Below are 23,149 nucleotides of genomic sequence, written 5' to 3' on the forward strand. Positions count from 1 at the left end.
GCTGCTTCATCACCCTCACTCCCTGCAGGAATGTAGTCATACTCCATTTTCAAACCAGCAATATATTTTCTACAAGAAATGTCTGCCAATATCCATTAGGTAGCTTTGTGTGTGAATTCCAGTGGCTTTTAAATGCCTTTGAACACATTAGTTAATATGTTAGTTACCTTTGAACTGAACACATTCTGGTCTGTTCTAGGGCACTCCGGAAGATCTGCTGTATTTTTATGAACATATCCGAAAAGGCGGTGAAGTCTTTCGAGTTGACCAGTGTCTTCTTCAGTACCGTTATCATCCGCAGGCAACGACTCATTCAGTTCTAGAGTAAGACATGTTTTGTATGGAATTTCTTGGGATTACTGCTACCAACTCTGGGTGGGGAAGGGGAGAGACCTCAGTAGGATATAATGCCATGGAGTCCACCTTTCAAAGCATCCGTTTTGTCCTGGTGAACTGATCTTCATCATCTAGAGATCAGTTGTAATTCTGGGAGATTTCTAGCCCCCACCTGGTGGTTGGCAACTCTACTTGGGATATTGATATTGTTCACTTTCCCAAGACTTGCATTCGCAATCTGCTTTCAGGCATGGGTGATTTGAGGATTATGACATTCAGATAATCAATATATCTAATTCTCAACAATATCTAATACTTAAATCCAGAAACTTAAACCATGGATAGAGACGACAGGTCTTTATACAAACCTGAAACACAACCAACGTTTGCAGAAAAATCTGAAAACAAATACATGGTGGGGGTAGGGAGGTTAAAACTACACAAAATAATAGAAGCAGTGCCTGTAGCTTTAAGAAACAAATACCCACAACTGGCGGTTCCTAGGCAACCACACAGAATTGCCAGCATTCAAGAATTGGTTTCTGTCAGTAAAAGGCAGGGGGAGTGGGCAGAGACTTTTCCATGGCTGTTTTAGCCTTTGAGGGAGGACTCAGTGTGGCCAGGCCCAGAAGCAACCACTGGACGACTTGCTACCACATGACATCCTTGACTCACTCGGGACTGGTTGCTTGCTACTCTTCAACAGCACCCAGCCCCTCTACAAAAGCCAATGTGGCATCATGCTTAGCGTTTCAGACTGGGATCTGGGGCCCCCAGGTTCAAATGATTGCTCTGCTGTGAAAATTCACGGAATGACTGTGGGCCAGCTACACATTCTCAGAATGGTGTAAACTGCTTTGGGTCCCCATTGTGGAGAAAAGTAGGGTATGAATGAAGTAAATAAAACTGAAGATGTAGGTAGATGAGAGGCGTGTGTCTAGCCTCATGGATTGGGCTGAGGAGGGCTTACCATGGCTTCAATATGTGTGCCCCTTTCCCCCTGGCTTTGGGATCCAGGAAGTCTTCAGCATCCATGCCAAGGACAGAGAGTACATGAATCAGCAGACTCCAAGGCTTGATCCCATAACGACAAACACACTTGTTGCATGCAAGTCCACCAATAATAAATAAAAGTAGTCTGCTAAAACTGAAACTTAATTGAATCAAGGAGTTTCTGTAAGCTTGATCTCACAAACTCAAGAATGGCGCAGTTTCCCTTCTCTCAAGGCTTGGCAGCTTCTCTGGGCTGTACCGTTTAGCCTTATTGAGGGACTGCATAGTTCCCCTAAGTCTTAAAAATAAAATTTTCGAGACTTTTGTGTAGTTTCCTCTGAGCTGTGTTCAGGGCTTGGACGATAAACTTTCAGGGCTTGTGTCGTTCATGGAGCAATTGAGCAAACTTTAGTGAAAGTTTAAGATGAAAATAGAAGCACATAAAACATGGCTCAGATTTAGTATGATTTCATTAACATGGAGGATACACAGGCCACACTGGTAACTAAACTATGGATAATGGGTTTCACTGTACGCTAATTGAACGTATGCTAACTGGGAAATCCAAATCATATTCTGCTTCATCCGAAAGGCTTTGAGCAGCTTGTCTAATAGTTAACATTTTATATGGAAAAGGGGGAAAGGGGGGGGGAGAAAAGAGTTTTCCCTAGAACAGCTATTGCCTCATGACAATAATTTTGAGAACAGTTAACAGCTGTTGTGTTCATCTTGGAGGTGACTGGCTGGTGACAGGGGGTAGATTGTCAAATAGAGAGAGAGAGAAAAAGATGGAGGTTTTAAAAAAATCCCATACTTGTTGTTGTAAAGGCATTGGAAACAAACAATGAACCATTCTTTTAAAAAGTAGAATGGTACTTGCTTTTTTATTATTAGTTGAATGGAGTGATGTATTTGACAGTTTGATTGGTTTATTAGAATTCTTCCAACCAATGCTTATGATGTGCCAAACTTCTTGGAAGAGCACTGTTTGTTGCTGTGGGAAAACATATTCTTGGAAGAGAGTTTGTTCTGAATTAACAGCAAGCTGTTGCTGATTCCAGCTTGCAAGGTTGTGTGGCACAAACCCCCTAGATTACAGCATACTCTGGAATGTGGAAGTGCCATAAAGCAGTTTCAGATGGGCTGGTTGGACAGTTAGGAAGATTCCATCTTGTTCTCTCTTGAAAGTTAAGGTTAATTTCTTCTGAGATGATGCCAGTAGTGCATTCTGAAAGCTGGGAGGAAAGCACCTCCTCCTGGTTAAAGCCAAAGTTTAGAATTGATGAAATAGGTTCTCGTTCTTCCAAACCGGCTGTTCGCTGTACAGGCACTGAAGTTCCTGACAAGCTCTGTCAGGGAGTTATTCTTCTACTGTTGCATGTCAAGATTTTCATTTTCTTTCCCTGTTTCCCTTGTCTGTAGAGCTAGGGTTTCCTGCAGTGGTATAGTGAAGACTTGCAGTAAAGTCCCAGCCCACATGGTCATTCCAAATTTACAATAAGGCATTTGGCCCTGAGGAGATAGTGAAGAAGTTACAGACATATCCACATGCTTGCTGATTGGGATATCCCACCTTAGCACTCAGAAGTTGCCTCTTTCCCATCCTCTTTCCCCCTCACATCGCCCCAGAAGTGTGAGCTGTGTCCCTTCCTCCTCCAAGGCTTTACTGAGAACCTGTAGCATGCCCAGGATTCATAGAGCATAAATGATGGCCGTGGCAAGCAGCTTTCCAGGTAAGGGTGACAGTTTGTTTTTAAAATGTGATGAAAATGACATCTTAAGCTGTCGAGGGTTCAGAATTCACCTTTAGCTAGAGAGAGACCAAAATGAGGTTAACAAGCCCCTTTCCAATGATAAGGAAGGCTCACCTTTCCATTTAGCAAGGCATTCTGTTCACCTCTGTGAAGGCACGGACTTGCAAACCCTTCAGGTCCCTGTGAGGTCAGAAAGCGCTCACAGCCATCTTGAATCTGCAGTGCCATCCCTTTCCCCTTTTCTGGGGGAGGTACCAAAATCAAACCAAATTGTAGCTGCCACCATCATCAGGAAATCAATGAGTATCTCCTACTGTATTTTCCAGTTAGCATCCAGCACTCTGCATTGCCATTTAGAGGCTCCACCTCATTGCCACGTCTCCTGCTTCACTCCTACAAGCATGCGTGGGGCCGATCGAGTGAACTTTTTGCCATTTCGAGCTATCACGCTCAAGGGATGGGGAGCTTATCTTGCCCTGCCCCTTTACAGCACTTTAGGTAGCAATAGCGAATAGCCGTGGTATGTTTAAAGATATCAGACTTAGAGTGTTCAAAATATGAGGAAATTTAATAAACAAAAATAAAGAGTATGCACGGGCCTGTTCAAGCATCAAGCTGAGCAAAGAAAAGGCAAAAACACACAATCCCCTTTCCCTATAGTCAGTACCAATGTTAAATTAGGACAGACTCGTATTACTTGAAGTTCAACATTACCTTAGTTCTAATGCCTTGGACTTCTCCCCATGTGGACAAGGTAGAGTCCTGTTACCCGAATTGCTCTTTAATTGGGGGAATTAGCTGAGCAATCGGTAACTATGTATTTATATAGCGAGATCGCAGCCAACTATACCAGAGTCCATATTCTGTGACCTTGGAATGAAGACAGAGGCAAATGGATACCAAATTAATAGTGTTTATGTATTCAAGCATTCAGTAGTGCAACACACAAACATACATAGAGTCTAAGAATTCAAAGGTAAGAGAGAGAGAGAGACGGTTGCCAGTGGCAGGAATATTTTCACAGGATATACGATACCTTCCTGTAGTCCAGAGTTCCATAGGATCAAGATGAATGTATAGGGGGGGCATGGGGAATAAACAGGGGGCAGGGATAGCCCTTTGCGAGTTCTAGCATGGCTGCTCACTCCAGTAGAGTGGAAGGCTGTATGAAATGGGAAGCCCTAAGGTTGGGATCCAAGAGAGCGATATGGGCTGGGGGCACCCCAGATATACTGTTTTTCTGTGGGTGGGGAGAGGGGTTTCACCCCTCCTAGGTTCCCAGGTGGCAAAACATGACAAAGGGTTAAGCTGTGGCTACCGGGGTGGGGTAGTGAGAATTTGGGAATCTATTCTAATTCCAATGGCTTTTGCAACCCGTGATGAACTGGAAATTCTCTGCTGACGAGATTAACCCACTGGAACAATAAGTGTGATCTGTGTAAACGTCCTGGGATCGCTGCTGCGGAGCTGGCGGAACGGCTCATCTTGATATCTGGATGGCTGCTGACGGCCCATTAAGCGGTGGATGTTGCAAGAGGGGGGGTGCTTGGCACTGACTACATGACATTCTGCTTCTCATGACATGGCTGCAGCTGGAACAGAGTCTGTACAGGAACACGGCTTCCCTCTGGTTCACCGGAGGCTGCCCCTGCATCTGCTTCCTGGCTGCTAGCTGCATGGCGCTCGCAGGAGCGGCCGAGTCCGTGACAACGGAGCGCGCAGCGACCGTCCCATAGCGTTTGGGGCGGGCGCGCAGCCAGCACAGTAGTCAAGTACCTGCATAGCAGGTTGCCAGGTCCCGTCCAGGAGGTTTAGGCAGGTCCGTATGCTATCAGTCCCTAGGTAAAGACTTAGTCCTGAATGGTTTATGCCTCTCTGGTCAGAACCCATAAAAAAAGAGAACTTCTTCCCTGTGTTCTGGGAATTAATTATCTACACCTGGAGAGTCCATCCTCCCCTGATGTCATTCTGTTCTTCCTGCATCAAAGAGGAAATTTTTCTACCGATTTGGCTGTCTCCCTCTCTGCCCTTTTAGGTATGACATTTTAGTAATATATTAGATGGTATACCATTGTCCTGCATCAGTCAAAGGACTGTAGTAGATGATATAGCAACATATTAGATGGTATACCATTGTCCTACATCAGTCAAAGCCATTAGCATATTAAGCTCTTAAATACTCTTTGCTTGGGCTTGATGGCTTAAACCTGGCCCACTACTGCGTTTGCAGCTGCGTTCCAATTCATAAGCAGAATTTAGTCCCCATGGTTGAATTAGCAGGGTGAATTCTAGGGTGGAGAGCATTTCTTCACAGTCCCAATTCTTAGACAGAATTTCTAAAAAAAATCTTTTTTGGCTGTCAAGTCACAGCTGACTTACGGCGACTCCCATAGGATTTTCAAGGCAAGAGACATTCGGAGGTGGTTTGCCATTGCCTGCCTCTGCATCGCAACCCTGAACTTCCTTGGTGGTCTCCCATCCAAATACTAATCAGGGCCAACCCTGCTTAGCTTCCAAGATAGAACAAAGTTGGGCTAGCCTGACCCCAAAATCTGAGGAAGCATATCCAGTTCATTAGAGGTCTCCTTCCAGAAGTTTGCTGAGTAGCTATTTTCCCATGGGTCTCTAATGAAATCAGGAGTTCGGTTTCAGGAAAGATACTGGTTGGAAACCCCATGCTGTACTCCAGTCTTCTAGGAAGTCTCACATAAGAGAAAGTTTGGTTGGAAATTGTTGCTAAGGAAGAGGCCCCAGTGGAGTAAGTTGGTCATTAAGACCCTAAGTGGCTTGGGGTCAGTGTACTTGAAGAACCACTTCTTCCCAGACTGTCCAGAGCCTGGTTAAGATCCTCTTTCCAACTATTGCTCTCTGCGCTTCTGCCAGCAGAGGCGAGGTGAGTTGCAACCAGAGATGGAGTTTTTTTTCAGTGATGGCACCTAGTGTTTGGAATGCCCCTCCCTGTTGAGGCTTGCCTGGCATCTCGCCAGTTCATGTAGCCACATTAGGCACTAGCCAAATCATTTCCCTTTATCCATGCTTTCATTTGAAGCATGCCATCTTTTAAATCTGTTTTTATGGTCTGCTTGTAGGCCGAGGGCTGTTTAATGGGTATCGGTTTAAGCCGTTTAATGTTACAATTCATGGCATGTTTGTGGTTTTATGGTATTTGTTTTTTGCTTTGTGAGCCATCTCAAGCAGGCCTCTGAAAAGGTAGCACATATATTTTCTAAATAAATAAATCTAAGGCCACAGATTTCCCTGTTCTTCCTGTCAGAGCATGTATTTATTATACAAAGGGCAGTGTTCCCTAGCTCACTTTGAAGAGAATCTCTTTCTAGAATCCTCAGTCTTGGAAGAGGAATCCTCAGAAGCACAGACTGTACCTGAACAGCATTGCCTGTTTTGCAAAGTTGTTTAAGGTCCTTAGAATTCTGGTGCTGCTGTTGACCACACGTTGCCAAATCAACTAGCCTTCGAAAGGAAAACCGGGTCTGACCATCCTATGGGTTGGATCCATTGGTATGCAGAAACAAGGGTCATGGATCTTTCCTGCATTCCTCTCCCTCCAGCAGCCCTTTTCCAAGCTTGGGAAGGTTCATTTGGTTTGGACAAATGGTTTATCCAGGACTGTGGTCCAAAGTCAGGGTTTCAAGAAACAACCTGGATTGCAGAAGGAAAAAGTTGCTAACCAAAAGGGTAAGGATTGTTCCATTTTACTTATGGTAAAAGCTGATTTGACTCAGTGGCTAGAAAAGGGAGAGGCAAACTTTTGGGCACAGATGTCAGAAAATACAGCATCTATCTATGAAACTGTTGGTGTTCCAGCAAACAAAAGGGTGATGAGTCAACGGCTATACTTCACTCAACACCCTGCATATTTTTGTATAGGGGTTTCCCCCTCTTTTTGCACAGGATTAAGGAAGTAAGATTGCTTTAAAAGTGTCAGTATGCAGTATCGTGGTTTTGCTTTAATGCACAAACTTAGGGTCAAACTTAAGATGATTTTCATAGGTTGGGTGTTGGTTCCCTGGCCTGACTTTCAGACCATCAACTGCACAGATCAAGACCACCGCGTGAGAGGGGAAGGTGCTTCAGCCTTCCCTCCTGTACTGTTTTTGCAAGCTGAAACAGCCTGGGGGCATTATTTGCTCTGCGAGGGGGCTGCAAACGTACTGATATGTTACACCAAATAGAGCGGTCCCCTTTTATTGGGGGAAATTAGCTAGGAGACTAGTAGAGCTTTGCGAGAAGGTTGGCGTCTGGAATCTTTCAGACCTATTTTACAAGGACGAGCACATCAGTGGAAATGTTCCCAGTAACAAAGCTTTTTATAAATTTAAGGGTTTTATTGAAAATAATCAAATTTGTATACACACAGCAAAACACATTAATCCTGATACCTTCAAGAACTAGGAAATAAAAAGCAAAAGGGGGCGGACACAAGGATGCGAGGTTCCCAGAGGAAATTATAGTTACCGACAAGAGGTGTGATGTCCAGAGAGGCAGCTGTGTGGAGTGAGAAATGACCAGTAAGGAAAGCAATAGGAACTGTACACGCAAGTACAGGGTGCATGTTTTGGATCCAAGAAAACAGTCGTACTTTGCCATGGCAGAAAGGGAGATATTTATACCTGAAATGTGACCTGGGGTACTGTGAAGTTACCAGTAACCAAACATTACTGGTGGACCAAGGCTTGATTGCTCTATGATTAGCTTAGGAGTTTTAGTGAGAAAATACAGAAGATGGGAACAATACCTAGGTTCTTGATTAAGTTCTGCTATAGATTGTTAAATGAAAGGAGATGTTTCTCAGGAAGGAGGGGATGATTCAGAGGAGTTTGGTTTCTGGTTATTTTGCAACTTGATGGGTTTATTTTGGACATCTGGTTATGCTGAGTAAGGAGTCCAGGTTCCCTGAATGGGGTTTAATTATGAAGAAGATTACTGAGGGTTTGCTTATTGGCTGCAGGAGAAAGTGAAACGTATGCTGAAGAAGGTGTGTTTCTGACTTATTGTTCCAGGTTGCACCTGGCATAAAGAATTACAAGTTGAGCTAATATTATACAAATTATTATTATAATTTATTATAGAATGTACATGCATTAAAAATACTAGGCCCAAAACATACAGGCTTCAAATTAAAATTTCTAAATATCCAACAGTGTTGATGATCTATAATAAATGCAAATGACCAATATAAAACCATACATGTTTTGGCCTGTTCAGCCTTCCTCAGTGTTCCTACATACATACATACATACATACATACATACATACATATTATTTGCGGCTAGTATGCCAGATAAAACAGGTAAAACAGAGACTGAGCATACAGAGTAGAAAGGCTCTATATACATTCATACATATTTTCACAAACACATCCAAAAATACATAAAAGATATGTTGAAAAGTAATCACCGTATATGTTTTGTGGCCCATTGTCAATTGTAGTGAAAGATGTTATTTTCACCATTTAAAATTTGTACACAGGCAAAGGTTCTTACAGTATTTTTACAATGTCCCGTGGATGTGTAAATCATCAAACAGTGATACAACATATTAGCACCTGGCATAAGCCTATGGGGAGGCAGGCAGACAAGCCTGGGCTTGCCTGGTTGGCTCTGGAGCTTGTCACAAAGATGGGTCCCAGAAAGCTTCCATTTTGTCTCTGGCTACACATCAATGTCCTCTGCTTGTGCATTCATTCCAGTCCTGTACACCTAACTGGGCATACCTGGCAGCCTAGGGTGCCTTGGCAGGATAACAGATAGGCAGAACCTGTTTCAGACCAGGAAAATGGCTTCCCACTATATAGTTTGAGAAACTTTGTTGGAAAGGTGTTTTTCTAACTTTTGGTTTTCATCACTGTTAGGCACTGCTCAACTAAAAAGTGGGTACCAGGTAAAACCGGGGAAAGGTGCAGCAGGAATGGTTTTGCATGTAGTTAAACATTGACACAATTTTAAATAACGTATTTGTTTTATACATGTGCAGAGGATGGATGGCAGGGGTTCAAGATGAGGCAATAAAGTGCCTTGCCTCTGGAGCTAAAAATCTCAGCTCCACCACTACAGGCTGTCCATTTTTTCTTGACACCACAAATTTTCCAATGTAAATTATATTGCCTTGTAGATAATTAAGATGATATTCTGACTTTTTTTGGGAAGTAATAATTTACAGAATCTTTCAAGAAATCATACAAACATTCAGAAACAGCCTGATGTAATAGAAAAGAGCAAGAGTCCAGTAGCCCCTTAGGACTAACAACATTTCTGGCAGGGTTTGAGCTAATTTCTTTAGATACCGAAGCCTGATGTCGATGGTCAAATAGGAAGATATCAGTATAGCCATTTAACTTGTCTGAAAGCGCAATTAAGACAATGCATATCACTTTAAACATTTGTAGCTTAGTGCCAGTGAGAAGTAAATCTTTATGAAGCTAAAGAACATGGTTTGTTTAAAGAAAGGTGTGTCAGCTAATCTTTTCAGCAAAGGTAGCAATCACTCTAAATCTTCAGTTATGCGGATCACAGTTTGTCAGAGCTCACATACCCTGCAGGCAGAAACTAAGTAGTGTTCACCTAATTTTGCAACTCTCTTAAGGGAAAAAAGTTAGCTTCTGTTATGATTGGCTAATAGAAGTCGGTTCTATACATTTTGGTGACATTTAAAAGTATGAATTACTCATTGCTTCCCCCGCCCCCCCGGATAATTCCCACGATTATTTACCCTACAGAATACATTGCTGGAAGGCAAGTAGATTCTGTGAAGAAGGAAACAGTCTCACTCTCATCGTCTTCTGCACTGGAGGCATGGGAATATATTATTAAGTGGTTTGTTCTGTGCGATGATAGAATCTGAATAATGTGGGATACATATCTATATTAGGGACAATTTTGATGATAATGACCTTGTTTACCTGTTTACAAAAGCTTTTAAGTTCTTACCTAAAGATGTAGAAAATGTACTTACGGAATTGAAATTCCAGCAAGAAGTTCTGAGTTAGCTACAATGCATTTAAACATTCATCACACACACACAAAAAATGGACAAAACAGACATTGTTGAATCCCTTGATTGGGAATTAAATGAATGAAATTTCAAAAACTATAGTCTTCTGGAGAAAATGGCCACTTTGGCAATTGGACTCTATGGCATTGAAGTCCCTTGCCAAACCCCACCCTCCTTAGGCTCCACCAAAAAAAACACCTCCCGCTGGTGGCGAAGAGGGACCTGGCAACCCTAGTCGAGTCCATTCTTTGCCAAGCCAGGCAAGTGGCTATTGGCCCACTGGGGCTTTTTGCCGGTAGCCTTAGCGGCCATCGAACCTGGTTACCAGTAGGGTTGCCAGGTCCCTCTTCGCCACTGGCGGGAGGTTTCTGGGGCGGAGCCTGAGGACAGTGGGGTTTGGAGAAGGGAGGGACTCCAATGCCATAGAGTTCAATTGCCAAAGCAGCCATTTTCTCCAGGTGAACGGATCTCTATCGGCTGGAGATCAGTTGTAATAGCAGGAGATCTCCAGCTAGTACCTGGAGGTTGGCAAGCCTAGTTACCTGGTGTGTGTTTACTTCTTGACTTGCAGACATGAGTCTGCTCTTCACCGTGGTAATCATGTAAATACACATGAGGTTGGAGGTATTTGAGGAAAATACCATAGCAATTGCTATATCGCAGCTTTATTCCTTCTTCCCATCCTCCCTCCTTGGGCAGAAAATCTGCTTGCCCATGAGGTTTCATGAAGCATACATATCTCTTCTGTTTTAGCTATGCAAGTGGAGTGAAAAAATAAGTGGAAGGAGAAGTCAGAATGCATTTGTTACTTTATTATAATTTCACTGTTAAGTGTTCTGCTACAAAAGAATTCAAGAATAATATATTGCCCTGCATTTATCACAATATCAGATTCTATTTTGACAACACTGTTGAATTCTTCCCATTATTTAGTATGTGTCCATGTTTGCTTAGACATGTTTTAATGCGTTCCATGCTCCCTTGTGGCAGAAAAGTGATGTATAATTTTTAGTAAATAAAAAATACAGCGTGCTAATTGTCTAACGTTCTGCCTATGTTAACTGAGTTATTGGTATCAATTGATGCTGTCCCAGCACTTAAGACATAAGACACAAAACTCAGCTCTTCCTTTATTTGTTAACTGAACTGTGTAACAACAACAACAACAACAACAACACCCACACACATACCCCTTTCAGGGTAAAATTAACCTAACACTCTGGTAGCCTACAGAGTATGGGAAAACACACCACGTTCTTTACTTGAGATTTAAATTATATTTAAACAGCAATGTGTGGCATGGAGCCCCATGTTGGCACTCCCTGAGCCTTTATACATTGGAGTTGCTTCGGGGTATGAACTTGTAGTTAGGGTAAAGGATGAAATAAACCGGTGAGAATCTTTTTGTGGGAGGCGGCTTATGTAACTTTTTAAGAACTGCTTTTAGTTTCATTTGTTTCAGGCGGTTTCTTTAATTGCTGTGTGCAAGTTGCTACAGTTCCTTTCCCTTGCACCTGCCTTGGCACTGCGAGTCTGGGAAAATGGCATTCCTGATCCCCCAAGGCAGGAATCCCAGCTACTGGCTCTGAGAACATCTCGACGTACAAGGCAGCCTAGGTGAACCGGAAACCCAAAGGGAAAACTAAAAACCATCTCTCTTTTGACACTCCTTAAGCTACACATTTCTTGCCTATATTAGTAACGTTAAATTGTGTTCATTACAGGTTTTCACAAAGCCCACATCTGTAAAATCACATAATTAGCTTGGAGGCACAGTCACACACTTGTCTGCGTGAACCCAACATCCACCCACTGTTTGTCCTTATGACACAACCTGAAGCTATGAAAATATTCCCAAGGTAGAGTTGTACAGTGCAGATATTTTTTTTACTTAAAGTCTTCAGCAAAGAGGCATGTCAGAGCTAGAACTTCAGTTCACATGCACTCTTCCTCATTGACCTGGCTATTTTGAACGAATACGCTAAGCCCTAATGTCATAATATGGGCCTACAAGTGCCTTCCAAGTGATCTTTTATAAACATCTCATAAAGCTTGAATAGCGAGATTGTCAAATTGTATAACTCGATACAGCCAGTGGTCCAGTCCTTCCTCACAACCCCCCCGGGGGGCTCTTTTAGTTGGGTTGCTGAGAGCTCTAGGGTTTCAAGCATTTAGGGCTGCAGCAGCACAGCATCTCATTCACATGATGACATGTTAGCCGCCCTGAGGGAGGGATATAAATTGAAATAAATAAATAAAACAGGACTGTTGGACTCTATGGTAAATGCTGAATTTCATCTGCACTGCTGTAGACTGGCTGACCCACTAGAGTGCAGGCTGCTTTGGCCACTCACTACTCAACCTTGATCAACTAATTGTATTATACAAGTGGGGGACCCATGAAGAAGAAGAAGAGTTGGTTTTTATATGCCGACTTTAGCTTACCACTTAAGGAAGAATCAAACCAGCTTACAATCACCTTCCCTTCCCCTCCCCATAACAGACACCCTGTGAGGCGGGTGGGGCTGAGAGAGCTCTAAGAGAGCTGTGACTAGCCCAAGGTCACCCAGCTGGCTTCGTGTGTAGGAGTGGGGAAACCAACCCGATTCACCAGATTAGAGTCCGCCACTCATATGGAGGAGTGGGGAATCAAACCCGGTTCTCCAGATCAGAGTCCATCCGTCCTAACCACCACTTCTAACCACTTCACCACACCAGCTCATGAGACTTATGAGAGGGTCCCATCCTCCACCGCTTTGGTTGTTTAGCTGTCCACTCTTGGGCTCTCACTACCCCCAACAGGGACTTGCAATACTCACTTGGAGGGGAAGTCTTGCCTGCCCTCTCCCCACCACTTGCTTCCCTCCCTGCCACTTTGTCTGCCCTCTTCCTCACCACTCTCACTGTCTGCTGCCCCCCTCCTGCCTACTTGGCCCCGGCCACGCTGCCCGAATGCCTACCTGCCCCCACCACTCCGCTCCACACCTGCTCCCCTCACTGCCAGTCAGTGAGGGTTTCCAACCTCCCTCCTTCCCCCACCGACCTGCAGCACCATCACCTCTGCCAGTCTGGTTCACACAGTGGCAACAGTACTCCCTCCTCCTCTCGTGGTGAGCCTGTTTGTGAGGATTTAATCACCTTTACTTTTTAACTTTTGACAATTTTCTGCAAACCTGGGGGTTCTTCCATGCATGTATAAAGATGTCTAATATTTGTACCTGGCCCTGTTCTCTGGGTCTATCAATCTACACGGGGGCAGGTTCACTGCTAGGTATATAATAAGCAACTGTGCAAAATGCTGAGGTTACTATTCCAAAAGCTATTCCAGGAACAGCTTGGTGCATGGCAGCAGCAACTTTCCTAAAACCATCAAAGCCTGAAGCAAATATGTCATCTAAAAACCAATGCTTTCATGTGTTATGTGACTGTATGTACATGTGCATATGTGTGCATACACACACACATAGTGTTGTAGCAGTTCTTATGATTTTATTGCAATGGCAGGGCAAACCCTCATTGCTTATAATATTGTCATAACGATTTCTGGGTCTCATCTCTGGATATATACTGTCCAAAGTCTACTGACTGTATAGTGACCTAATGACCTCCGTGGAACAACCTTAAAGGGATTTAGCTTCGAGTAATCCACTTATCCTATGTAACAGACAGCCAATGTTTACTGACTCCAAGATAGAATGTGTATTGTCTTTTCCATTCCTTGATCTTGTTAATTATTAATCGTGGTATGCATTGCCTAAAATTCCATTGTCTAAAGTAATGATCAACCTCGCTCTTCATTATGTGTCTTCCTTAATAAAACCTGGGAGCTCCACTCAGGGGGTAGAGCTGGTTCTCTCACGGATCAAAATACACTTGTGTGTGTGTTTTCCCTTCATAGTGTTCCATTTATTTATTTAGTTTTTTGTTTAGAAAATGTTTGCGTTACCTCCTAATCAAAACAAGCAGACAAAACTAGCAAACATTAAAATAAGCATTAAACAATAATAATAATATTAATAAAACAGCCATCCGGCTAGAAGTAGGCGGTAAAGAAGATAGAGTCACTTAGTTAAAAGATTGGGTAGAAAGAAATGTTTTGACCTGGTGTCTAAACCGAAATTTGCTAGGTGTTCTTCAAGAAGGAGGGCATTCTAAAGGGGAGGTGCCACTGTGATGGATGGTTTCAAGTTCCGCCCTCCAGGAGCCTTAGCCAATCACTTTTGAATGGTAGACTGGAATGTTGAAAAGAAAAGGGAGGACTTTGGCAGTTAGGAGGTCTGCTGGTTTTTTATTCATTCATTCATTCATCCATTCATTCATCCATCCATCCATCCATCCATCCATCCATCCATTCATTCATTCGGGCTTGTATCCTGCCCTCAATTCCTGGCCAAGGCTGGATTCAGGGTGGGTAACAGCAAGAAGATCATGAAGGATATTAAGTATTTTGAAGATAGGTAGGGTTTGGATGCTGTTCTGCCAAAAACAGTCAAAAGCCTTTCTGCTCCGCATTGTATGTCTGAATCAGTCAAACAAAGTGCTTTGTAACTTACATTTTCTCAGGCCCCAGCTCTTCTTTAACTTTGTTAACTCTAATACCGAGAAAGCTAGAGAAAATGAAAACTAATAAACAACCATGCCACACACACCACTGAAATAAACCTGTTCCTTAGTTGTTTTCACCAAGCCTACTGTGTCCTTTCTTCAAGCCTGCAATCCTCTCATAATGGACTGAGTGAATGCTGGGTGGCACCCTGAGTCCAGGCATTGCCCTCATTGAGGACTAGAAGACTAAATAGTCCCAAAAGCCTCAATTACAAAAATAAAAGTATTAAAAATAAGTTTGTAGAGTGTAAAATGTAAGTCCCTAGTTTTTAGGTCCGGAGATGGAGCGTCATCACAGCCACCACCAGAATGGCTTTGGCTCGGGTCACAGTTGGCTTTACCTCTGCAAGTAGGGGTCTGGAGGAGAGCTTGAAAAAGAGAATTTAACTGGTAGGACGGACAGTGAGGACCCCTTGCGCTTTCCTTGGGTATCCCCAGCTCTTCTGTACTTGTAGTTCCTGGATGCTCTAACAATTTTCCTCCTATGACGTTGCTTCCCTGTGTAGATGACCTTCTAGAGCAGTGGTTCCCAAAGTGGGCGGTACCACCCCCTGGCGGGCGGTGGGATTACCTAGGGGGGCACTAAGAGGCAAGGGGGCAGCAAGGGGCTGCTACAGGTGGGCCCCTTCAACTGTGTTGTTGGATAGGGTAGGGGGCACTGGGGTTGAGTTTGTGGAACCAAGGAGGCAGTGGCCCAAAAGGTTTGGGAACCACTGTTCTAGAGCCTAGTTACACGTACAGAGCAGATGAGGCGATAAAACCATTTCTGGGGTGTACCATTTCAGACTGTAGATCACGTATCTGACAATGCAAACCCGTGCAGAGTTCCTCCAGTTCACTGAAATGAATAAGCTTAAGCTGCAGTAAGTCTGTATAGGGTTAAAAAAAAGTCTGCATAGGGTTACACCGTGAATATTTCTTCATATAAAAAGAGCCCCCATCACATCGAAAACTAGTGGGCTCACCTTCAGGATTTGTTAGTTTTGGACATGCAGCATTTTTTTTCTCCATGGGGAAGCAGTCAGCTATGTAGTTCAACTCCTGAAGCACAAATAGTACAGTCCAGGTACTGTTTTCCTACCCCACCTGTTATATATGAGAACTACTCCGAAGACTTGGCAAAGAGAGCAGAACTGCTCGACGGGAGATGTCAAGCAAACAACCAAGCATGGGTTCGTCCCTAATCTGTACCATGCCTTGTCAGGGTAAGTTCTTCCACCCAATGTCTCCAGAAACCACTAACAGCAGGGTCATGGAAGTAATTGAACTTAATGGCAAACCAGACTCACATCTTCAACCTTTGAGAGTTTTATGAAAATGTAGCCAAAGTGGAAAATAAAATATTGATTTGAACAGGTTCAGTCGGAACAAATACTGCGAGCAGTTCTGAGACAAAAGTAAACAAATCATGCTGTGTTATTTATTCATAAGAGATGCATTCTCAGTTCATAAGATGGTCTCAGTTTCATAAATTCATAAGCTGGTCTCAGTTTTTCTTGCTGTTCATTGTAATTGTTAGGAACGAAATGTGGGGTACCAATTGGTTAGTTTGATTAGTACTAGTTTGATTAGTCTCATCAAATTATAATTTTAGATTCTCCTTAAGTTTCTTTCTAAGATATTGCACCCAAAAGAGTAATACAAATACCTGAAATGTGATTCTAATGGTTAATTATATTTTGTCTGATACCACACCAACAGCTTACAGCATATTATCATAATGTTCAGTCTGTGATCGCACTGTCCTATTTCGCAAGGGGATTGATAGCTCCCAAGACATTTTATTTTCATTATATTTATATGCACCTCCCAAGTTAGTGCGAAAAGTTTCGGGGAGGAGCACAGGGGAGCTCTGCATCATGCATACGTTGCGGATGCTCCCCCACCTCCACCTCCTTTTTTGTTTTTACACATGCGCACTAGCATTGGTGCAGAGGAGCACTGTGATAGGTTGGGTTTCCTGGTTCCTCAGCTAATTTTGTGTGTTGCTTGTATTTGTACACCACTTTAAGAATCAAATCATTTGCACGGCATATAGAAAGACCCTAACCACAATGTCCATGCAGGTAGATTCCTTCCCCCCACCCCCACATAATCACAGAGCCGTTCAAATCAGGTGCTAATCATAGAGCCGACGTCCTCTCGGGGATTAGTCACACACTCCATCATTCGTTCACTAGTAAAAATACAATAAATAAAATAATAAATAGCAGAAGGAACGGGAGGGAGATGGGAATCCTGTGCATGTGATTGTGTGCTGTGGGAGCACAGAACACTGAACTAGTCATTGCCGCAGAGAAATGCCCTAAAAGGCAAGGAGCTGTTGGTGCTGCCCTGTGAGGCCGCGTTGTACATGGAATCCATGGCAGCCGCCGGCTCGCAGAAGGGGACGCAGCACTCATGCTGCCAATTAAAAGAGCGCTGCAGCCTCCTCCAACTTCTCTCTCGCACGTGCTGGTCCCCTCTCTCCCTGCTGCTTTCTTTGCAGGTCCCACAAGTGGGGAACTCTCTTTCCCTTCTGCCCCCCAAATCCCACAAACAAGTAACAAAATGCACTTCAAGTTTAATTGGGACACCGCACAAATCAACAGAGTTAGTCCAACGCTCCAATGTTCCCTTGGTAGACCAAATGCAGTTAAGAAAAAAAATGAAAGCAAAGAAAATGATTGAACACATGAACACATGAAGTTGCCTTCTACAGAATCAGACCCTCACTCCATCAAAGTCAGTATTGTCTACTCAGACGGGCAGCGGCTCTCCAGGGTCTCAGGCAGAGAGGTCTTTCACATCACCTACCTGCCTAGTCCCTTTAACTGAAGATGCCAGGGATTGAACCTGGGACCTTCTGCATGCCAAGCAGCGGCTCTACCGCTGAGTCACGGACCCTTCCCATAGTGGACGGAGAGGAGGGGGAAGGTGGAATGGGAGGAGAAAGGTTTTGCAGTGGATGTTGCCAACAGAGGGGCAGATAAATGAATAGCGTCTCCAACTTGTCCGCACCCCTTGGATTGTCGTCTTTGAAACGGAGTAAGAAAATAAATAATCATATAAGCATTTGTTGAAAGCACAGAAATATAACGCTTTGAAATCATTTCCACGACCAAAGGGAAGGTTGTTAGTGCAAACACACAAAGATAAGACGTTTCATTAAACGTTGAAAATAGTGCGGAAACTACCTTTGTTATCTTATATTGTATGTGTGCTTTCTTCCATTTCAAGAAATTGAGTAATTAAATTTCCTTGCCCAGAATTCAGTCTTAATTTTTGTTATTCTTGAATTTTGACATGCAAGAGTTTTGAATGCTGGCATTCAGCTTGCTTTTGAGGTCAGTTTCTGTGTTCATTTAGAGTAGTAAATGGTTTCACCAAGTCTTCTTGAATCAGTCATATTTTTATTAAGTTGAATGACTGAAAAATGTAGAGGACATGTGTGTGGAGAATGTACTGGCTTTAAATTTGAAGTATCAGCATTTAATAACTTATTTTAAAGAAAATATAATTGCCAGAGCATTGGCTCAGTTCTCTCACATCAAACCGCTCTACATTTTTAAGTCATGAATGGTCCAATCAGCCTAGCCCTTGGCATTTATCATTGCTGTAGAAATCCAGGCCTTGAAGAATCTGGATTTAGTGCCAGATACCCTAATACAAGGAAGTAGGGATTAAAAAAAGACTTTACTTAAGTTCACTATAATATTTTTTGCATTACTGCCTAGCTTTTACTCTTTAGAAATTTGATCAACATTTGATCTAGAAAGGTCACTCAGTCCAAAATATAGTTTACTATCAGACCTAAAATAGGAGAGGGTGCATTACATCTGTTCTTTATGAACTTTATTGGCTACAAATATTTATTGGCATAATTCAGTGTGCTGGTTTTGACTTTTAAATCTCTGAATAGTTAAATCTCTAAATAGTCTGGGTTTCAGATAATCTGAAACTCAGATATGATCCTTTTCATACTGTAGATCTGACAGTGTAGAATTCTCAGTATGCCGGCTTGGATCCTATGTAGCAAGTGAAGCTGTACTGCATAAAATGACTTTCCTTTCCCCTCCCACTGCAGTAATTTATGCTATCTGATATTGCACCCCTCAGGAATATCACTGGTTCCAAATAGGGGCTACAGTGAGGGGGGGGGGGGAAAGCATTATAATTGCTGTCCCAATCTTCTACAATCAGAAGTGCCTACCGCAAGTGGAAAGGAAACTTCAGATTCCAACAACCATATTAAGCATGGCCTTTTCAGTGGTTCCAACACTATGGAATTTTTTCCTGCAAAGGGTTTCCAGGCATGACCTGGCAACCAGTGGGAGTCTGGGGGGTGGGTACGGGGGCGCACTCTGCCAAGCATAGAAAAGCTCTTCCTTGGAGCTGTAGATTTTTCTTCATGTAAGCAGTTTTGCCACCCATTCAAATTCTCTCTGGGTTGTTCATCATTTGGGGGGCTGGATCCCATAATATGTATATAATATACACAGTGATAGCAGTTTTTGTATCTGTATAGTTTTGAATATGTCTTGTCCAGAGTTTCACAAAAGATCTGAGAAGCACTTCTGGAGGAACAATGTACACCAGCCAAAATGCTTTTCAAAACAAAAAACGAGGGGAAATTATTTGGGGGGTGTATATCTTATTCCAAAGTGTGCACCTTGCCTACGGATACTTAAATCCACAGGTAGGGAGCACACTCATCCCAAACTGATGTTTCTGCAGACTTAGGGGACCCCCTAGGTTTGCAGACAAATCTGAAATTAAAAACAACAACAAGGGGGGGTTAATTCCCACCGATTTTTAAAAAAAAACATTCTTAGCGCGTGCACAGAGAACACACCTACCTTTCGGGGCTGGGTGCGGGGTGCGCAGCCACTGTGTCACAGTGGTGGTAGAGCCCAGGAGCCGCTGGCAGGCCCATCCACGGCAGTGGTGGCACCCGGGAGCCGTTGGCAGACTCTTCCAGCTGCAGCCGAGCTGGAAGGTGAGCAGTGAGGAAGGGGAGATGGGATTTCCTCCCCACAAGTTTCACGATCGTCCCCCTCTGACTCTGGGCAAGTGGTTCCGGGTGAGCCGGCTAGAGAGTGGGGCTGGGGGGGGGAGGCTTTGCTGCCCCCGCCCAGAGAGACTCAGGGCTAGCTGGCAAGTGAGCATGGGGGAGGAGGCCTGGAGCTGCAATAGGAATGGGAGATGGGATTCCCCCCCAATTAAGGCTAGGGTTGCCAACCTCCAGGTGGTGGGGAGAAAAACGGCACCTCTGTACTAATACCAAGAGGTTAGGAAAGCAGTACAGGATAATATATCTAAACGAAGTGTAAGTTTTATGAGCTACTGTGGTGAAACAAGGACCATATACACGACACATACAAAGCACAAATATATACAATATATACAATCCGCACAAAGCAGAAATAATTCCAAAGGTCTCAGCCGAGTACCAGGTAAGTAATAGTATTGCAATCTTTGTGTATAAAGTCCATATAGAGCCACAGTCATCAATGGATACGGCCTTTTCAGATCCACAGCAGTGAAAATCTTTCTTCAGTCCTTCAAAAGGAAACTGCTGTTATACATTCATAATTCCTTCCCACACAGGGTAAGTGCAAATTATTACAATCAGACATCAGCAAAGTACATCACATAGTGCAGCACGTTTTGCAGAAAAACCCTAACCAAACAAAAATGGAAGGGAGGTTATATCCCCAAAGTAGATGAGTGACAACATGCCTCCATCAGCCTGCCTTGGAATATGGTAGAAGAGGGTAGAGTAGCTACATTCCCTGAACCAGATAGGAAGAGGTGGAGGTGGTGGTGCTGCATCGGGAAGGGGGAGAGCATGAACGTCTATTGTCACTGCCCCCCTGCTGTCGCAGGGCAGTGGGGAGGGGGAGGGGCGGGCAGGCATAATGGCAAGGGGGGGATGACTGGGCAGACAAAGTGGTGGGAAAGGAAGTAGGTGGGGATTGGCAGACAGAGCAGCAGGGGAGCCGGCGGAAAGGTAGGCAGAGTGGCAAGTTTCTTGCAGGTCCAATTGGGAGGACAGTGGGGGCCCAAAAGTGACAGGCCAGTGAGAAAACTCAGAGAGGGGAGAAGGATGGTGCCTCCCCACAAGTCCTTCAGGTCCCCGCTTGCAACACGTAATGTTGTTTTATTTGACACACTCATTCTAAAAAACTGCTGTGTGGAATAATAAGGGAGTCATAATGACCAGTAAACATTTGTGGCCTGTATGTCAAGTGTATACTTGATGCACACGACTATTTTGTCATCAAAACAAGCTTAGATAACCTACTGTTTTTCTTACTGATACGGTAAATGCCTATTTATGATTCATCAGTATAAAAGGTGGCATCCCGAACTTTTAGGGTTGCCAAGTCTCTCTTCGCCACCGGAGGGATGTTTTTGGAGCGGAGCCTGAGGAGGGCGGGGTTTGGGGAGGGGAGGGACATCAATGCCATCGAGTCCAATTGCCAAAGCAGCCATTTTCTCCAGGTGAACTGATCTCTGTCAGGTAGAGATCAGTGATAATAGCAGGAGATCTCCAGCTAGTACCTGGAGGCTGGCAACCCTACGAATTGTGGACATTCCCCTCAGTAATTTCCAGACACAAGGAGGGCAACTAGCACTGTAAACTAGCGCTGTTTTACAAGCTTGGCTGTCACAGGGAAAGCTGATCTGCAGAGTAATTTGTCAGAAATAAACATATTCTTCACATGAATATTACTGTCATTCTCGAACAGTGTTTCTAATAATTTCATAATGATCCCTTTCACCTTGGAATAAAGTCCTGTTATGTGTCCATATATGTATCTATTTTTTAAAAAGATGTGTTTGGCTCCTTGTAAGGCTGCTAGAATTTCAACAACTGTCTAGCCTCGAAATGTTGTGCAAAGTTTGCAGCTTTCTGCGTTAACTTTTCCTTCTGGGAATACTATATTCTAGAAAGGCTACCAGACATATGTTAGAAGATGCCAGCAACAGCTGAGCTCCAAATCAGACTATCTCGTAACTTTGTGGTTTTATTAAAAGATTTTTGTATCAAATCCAAGATTCCATTGTTAGCTGGAGGGATAATAAACATAACAGCCCTTGACTTGCCGATATTGTCAAAATTTCATGTGGAATGATGGTTCCAATTGGCTGCATTTGTTTATGAAGAGTTTCCAAGCTATGACACTTATGCTGGTGATGAAGTGCTAAACTGCCATAAAGAGGACTAGTTGCACTGGCAGACCTGAAGAAACAAAAGTTCATTCAGCTCCTGAGATCCAGTTAATAATTCCCACCCGCGATCATCACACCTTCATGCTCCACTTGTTATTCCTGCTTTTACCATTTTCCTACCATAATTAGAGAGAATGTGAAATCATAACTCTTAAAAATTGTATGCTTCTTCAGTGGTTTAGGTTAATAGACTATTCTGTCTGTTAGAGCATTTCCAGAGGTGGCAAAAGATTCATACAGGAGGTGCCATCTATGGACCATAAAAGATCAATAAAAGATCTGGTTCATTTGGAAGAAAGTATTCCTTGCATGGCCTATATGAGTACTTTCAGAGTGATTCAGAACAGAAAAACGAATGGTGCTGCGCATCAAAGGTACCTTACATTCTGCTGGTATTCCTGGGTCTAGTTATAGAGCACAGTGAAATTTTAAAAAAGTCTTAAGGATGGTGTGTGCGGGAGTGCAGCCCAAGTACTAACAAGGAATTACTCCGCTCATTTCCATGTATACTCCAATCTCAACATTTGAGAATAAAAGTTGATTGATTCTTTTAAGAGTCACTTTTAATATTCTTCCTTCTCCCATCTGGTCACTACACACCTAGCTCACTAGCAGTCATTTCTCTGAATTCACAAATGATTTTTGAAGTGTGCTGAGCATATAATAGTTGTAGATGCAAACATCTAAAGGGCTTTCATATTTCTTCCTAAGAAAAATCATATGTACCAAGACATTATGTGATACCTTGTGTAAAATGTTTAGGTAGCCGTCTGTGAGGCTAAGATGATACTGCTTTATGTGTTCAAGTTCCCTGTGGATTTTATCACTGTGTAACCGTCTTCTGGTAGAAGAACAATTACTGAGTGAGTTCATCCTCATTCTGATCTGATGATCGAAGCAGTGGTAAGCTAAGCAAGGCAGGCTACAAATTATTTGTCTTACTAATCAGTCTGTATGTTGGAGGCATGGTGTGGTGGGGTTTTTTTACAAATACGAAGCCTTTATTGGCATTAGTTATACAAACAATAGCATCTACATAAACATAAAAAACAGTTTAGGATCATGGTGTGGTGGTGATTAGTCAAAAAGTCAACCCTTCCAGAGTTGCCAGGTTTACAGTGGGCAGTCAGTCAGATATTATCTGTCTTTGATGAAGACGTCTTGCTTTGTGCAGATGTAATGAAGACTTGGGCACCTTCTTCCTCCCCTAATGGCCTTAGCAGTGACAGTTG

At 43.3% G+C, this 23,149-nt stretch overlaps 1 protein-coding gene across 1 annotated transcript in view; it reads left to right on the forward strand.

The window, feature by feature from the left end:
* B3GNTL1 (UDP-GlcNAc:betaGal beta-1,3-N-acetylglucosaminyltransferase like 1) overlaps positions 1-23,149 on the forward strand; it is a 274,115-nt gene that overhangs the window by 199,124 nt on the left and 51,842 nt on the right. The window contains exon 8 of the mRNA XM_056850830.1: positions 200-324. Within this exon, the coding sequence (XP_056706808.1) occupies positions 200-324 (125 nt within the window). The remainder of the gene's footprint in view (positions 1-199; positions 325-23,149) is intronic.

Source organism: Euleptes europaea, chromosome 1 (assembly GCF_029931775.1).
Source record: "Euleptes europaea isolate rEulEur1 chromosome 1, rEulEur1.hap1, whole genome shotgun sequence".
Classification (NCBI taxonomy): Eukaryota; Metazoa; Chordata; class Lepidosauria; order Squamata; family Sphaerodactylidae; genus Euleptes; species Euleptes europaea.